Source organism: Myotis davidii, unplaced genomic scaffold, assembly GCF_000327345.1.
Source record: "Myotis davidii unplaced genomic scaffold, ASM32734v1 scaffold555, whole genome shotgun sequence".
Taxonomy (NCBI): Eukaryota; Metazoa; Chordata; class Mammalia; order Chiroptera; family Vespertilionidae; genus Myotis; species Myotis davidii.
In genome coordinates this window covers 1,493,890-1,494,912 of record NW_006286315.1, presented here as the reverse complement: position 1 = coordinate 1,494,912, position 1,023 = coordinate 1,493,890, and the positions used below count along the sequence as shown (strand labels likewise).

The window sequence follows — 1,023 nt, the reverse complement described above, 5'->3', positions numbered from 1 at the left end:
GAAGAGACATGGTTATAATTGCTAACAACACTGAGCCCTCCCTCTGTGCCCGCACTCTGAACATTATACATCCCTCACTCCATTTAATCCTCCCCGTAACCTTATTATCTCCATGATATCAGAAAGTGGTGGCTGTGGCACTTTATCCAAGGTCAGGCCAGTCATCAAAGGAGCCAGGATCACACCCAGACAGCCTGGACTCCAGAACATACCTACATAACCACATCTAGAACCACCTCCAGGAAGCAGATCCATGTTTTTAAGTCAGCTATATGGTCAGAGACTGAGCTCATCTCATTTTTTTCCAGGTGTACAAAAGAGCCAAGGCACTGGACCAGTCTGACAACGACATGTCTGCCGTGTACCGGGCCTACATACACTAAGCCCCCACTTCCTCCCTCCCTCTGACCCCCTCTTCCTCACATGGGGTTGGGGTCCTGGGACTTCACTCTGGACCAGTCCACCTGTCTCCATCTCCTTTTATACAGACTTTGAGACTTGCCATCAGCACAGCACTACTCCTCCCCTGAAAGTCCTGGGAACCGGGGAGGTGTCAGCAGGATTGGCCTGTAGCAAAGCTCTTGAGCTGGGCACTGGCCCCTGAACCAGGTGGCTGTGTGTTCACACATACACACACACACACACACACACACACATATAGACCCACACTGGCTCTTAACTCCAGGATAGAAGCTGCCCGGAAACTGCTGCCTGGCTTTTCCCCCTTCCACGCTTGTCTTATCTCATACCCCTTCCAGTCGAGGAACTAGAATCAGCAATGAGAATTGGAAGCCTTCCTGCTTCCCTCAGAGCGGAGAGGCTGTGGTCACATTCACATTCCCGACTGGATCCCTTGCAGAGAGAGGCTCTGGGCCAAGATGAACTAGTACAGACTAAACGGAGGATCCTGTGGACCCTCCCAACCTCAGGTGACCAGCTGATGGGGATTGTCATGTTTAAGCTGCCAATGTGCAACCAACTCTCCAGAAATGCCTTTGTGAACTGAAAAGAGATTGGCAAAAT

The 1,023-nt window shown here is 51.0% G+C and overlaps 1 protein-coding gene across 1 annotated transcript in view; it reads left to right on the top strand.

Annotated features, from left to right (window-relative positions):
- GLYR1 (glyoxylate reductase 1 homolog (Arabidopsis)) overlaps positions 1–986 on the top strand; it is a 44,165-nt gene extending 43,179 nt beyond the window's left edge. The window contains exon 15 of the mRNA XM_006757914.2: positions 309–986. Within this exon, the coding sequence (XP_006757977.1) occupies positions 309–383 (75 nt within the window). The 3' untranslated portion in view covers positions 384–986. The remainder of the gene's footprint in view (positions 1–308) is intronic.
- The last annotated feature ends 37 nt before the right edge of the window (positions 987–1,023 follow it).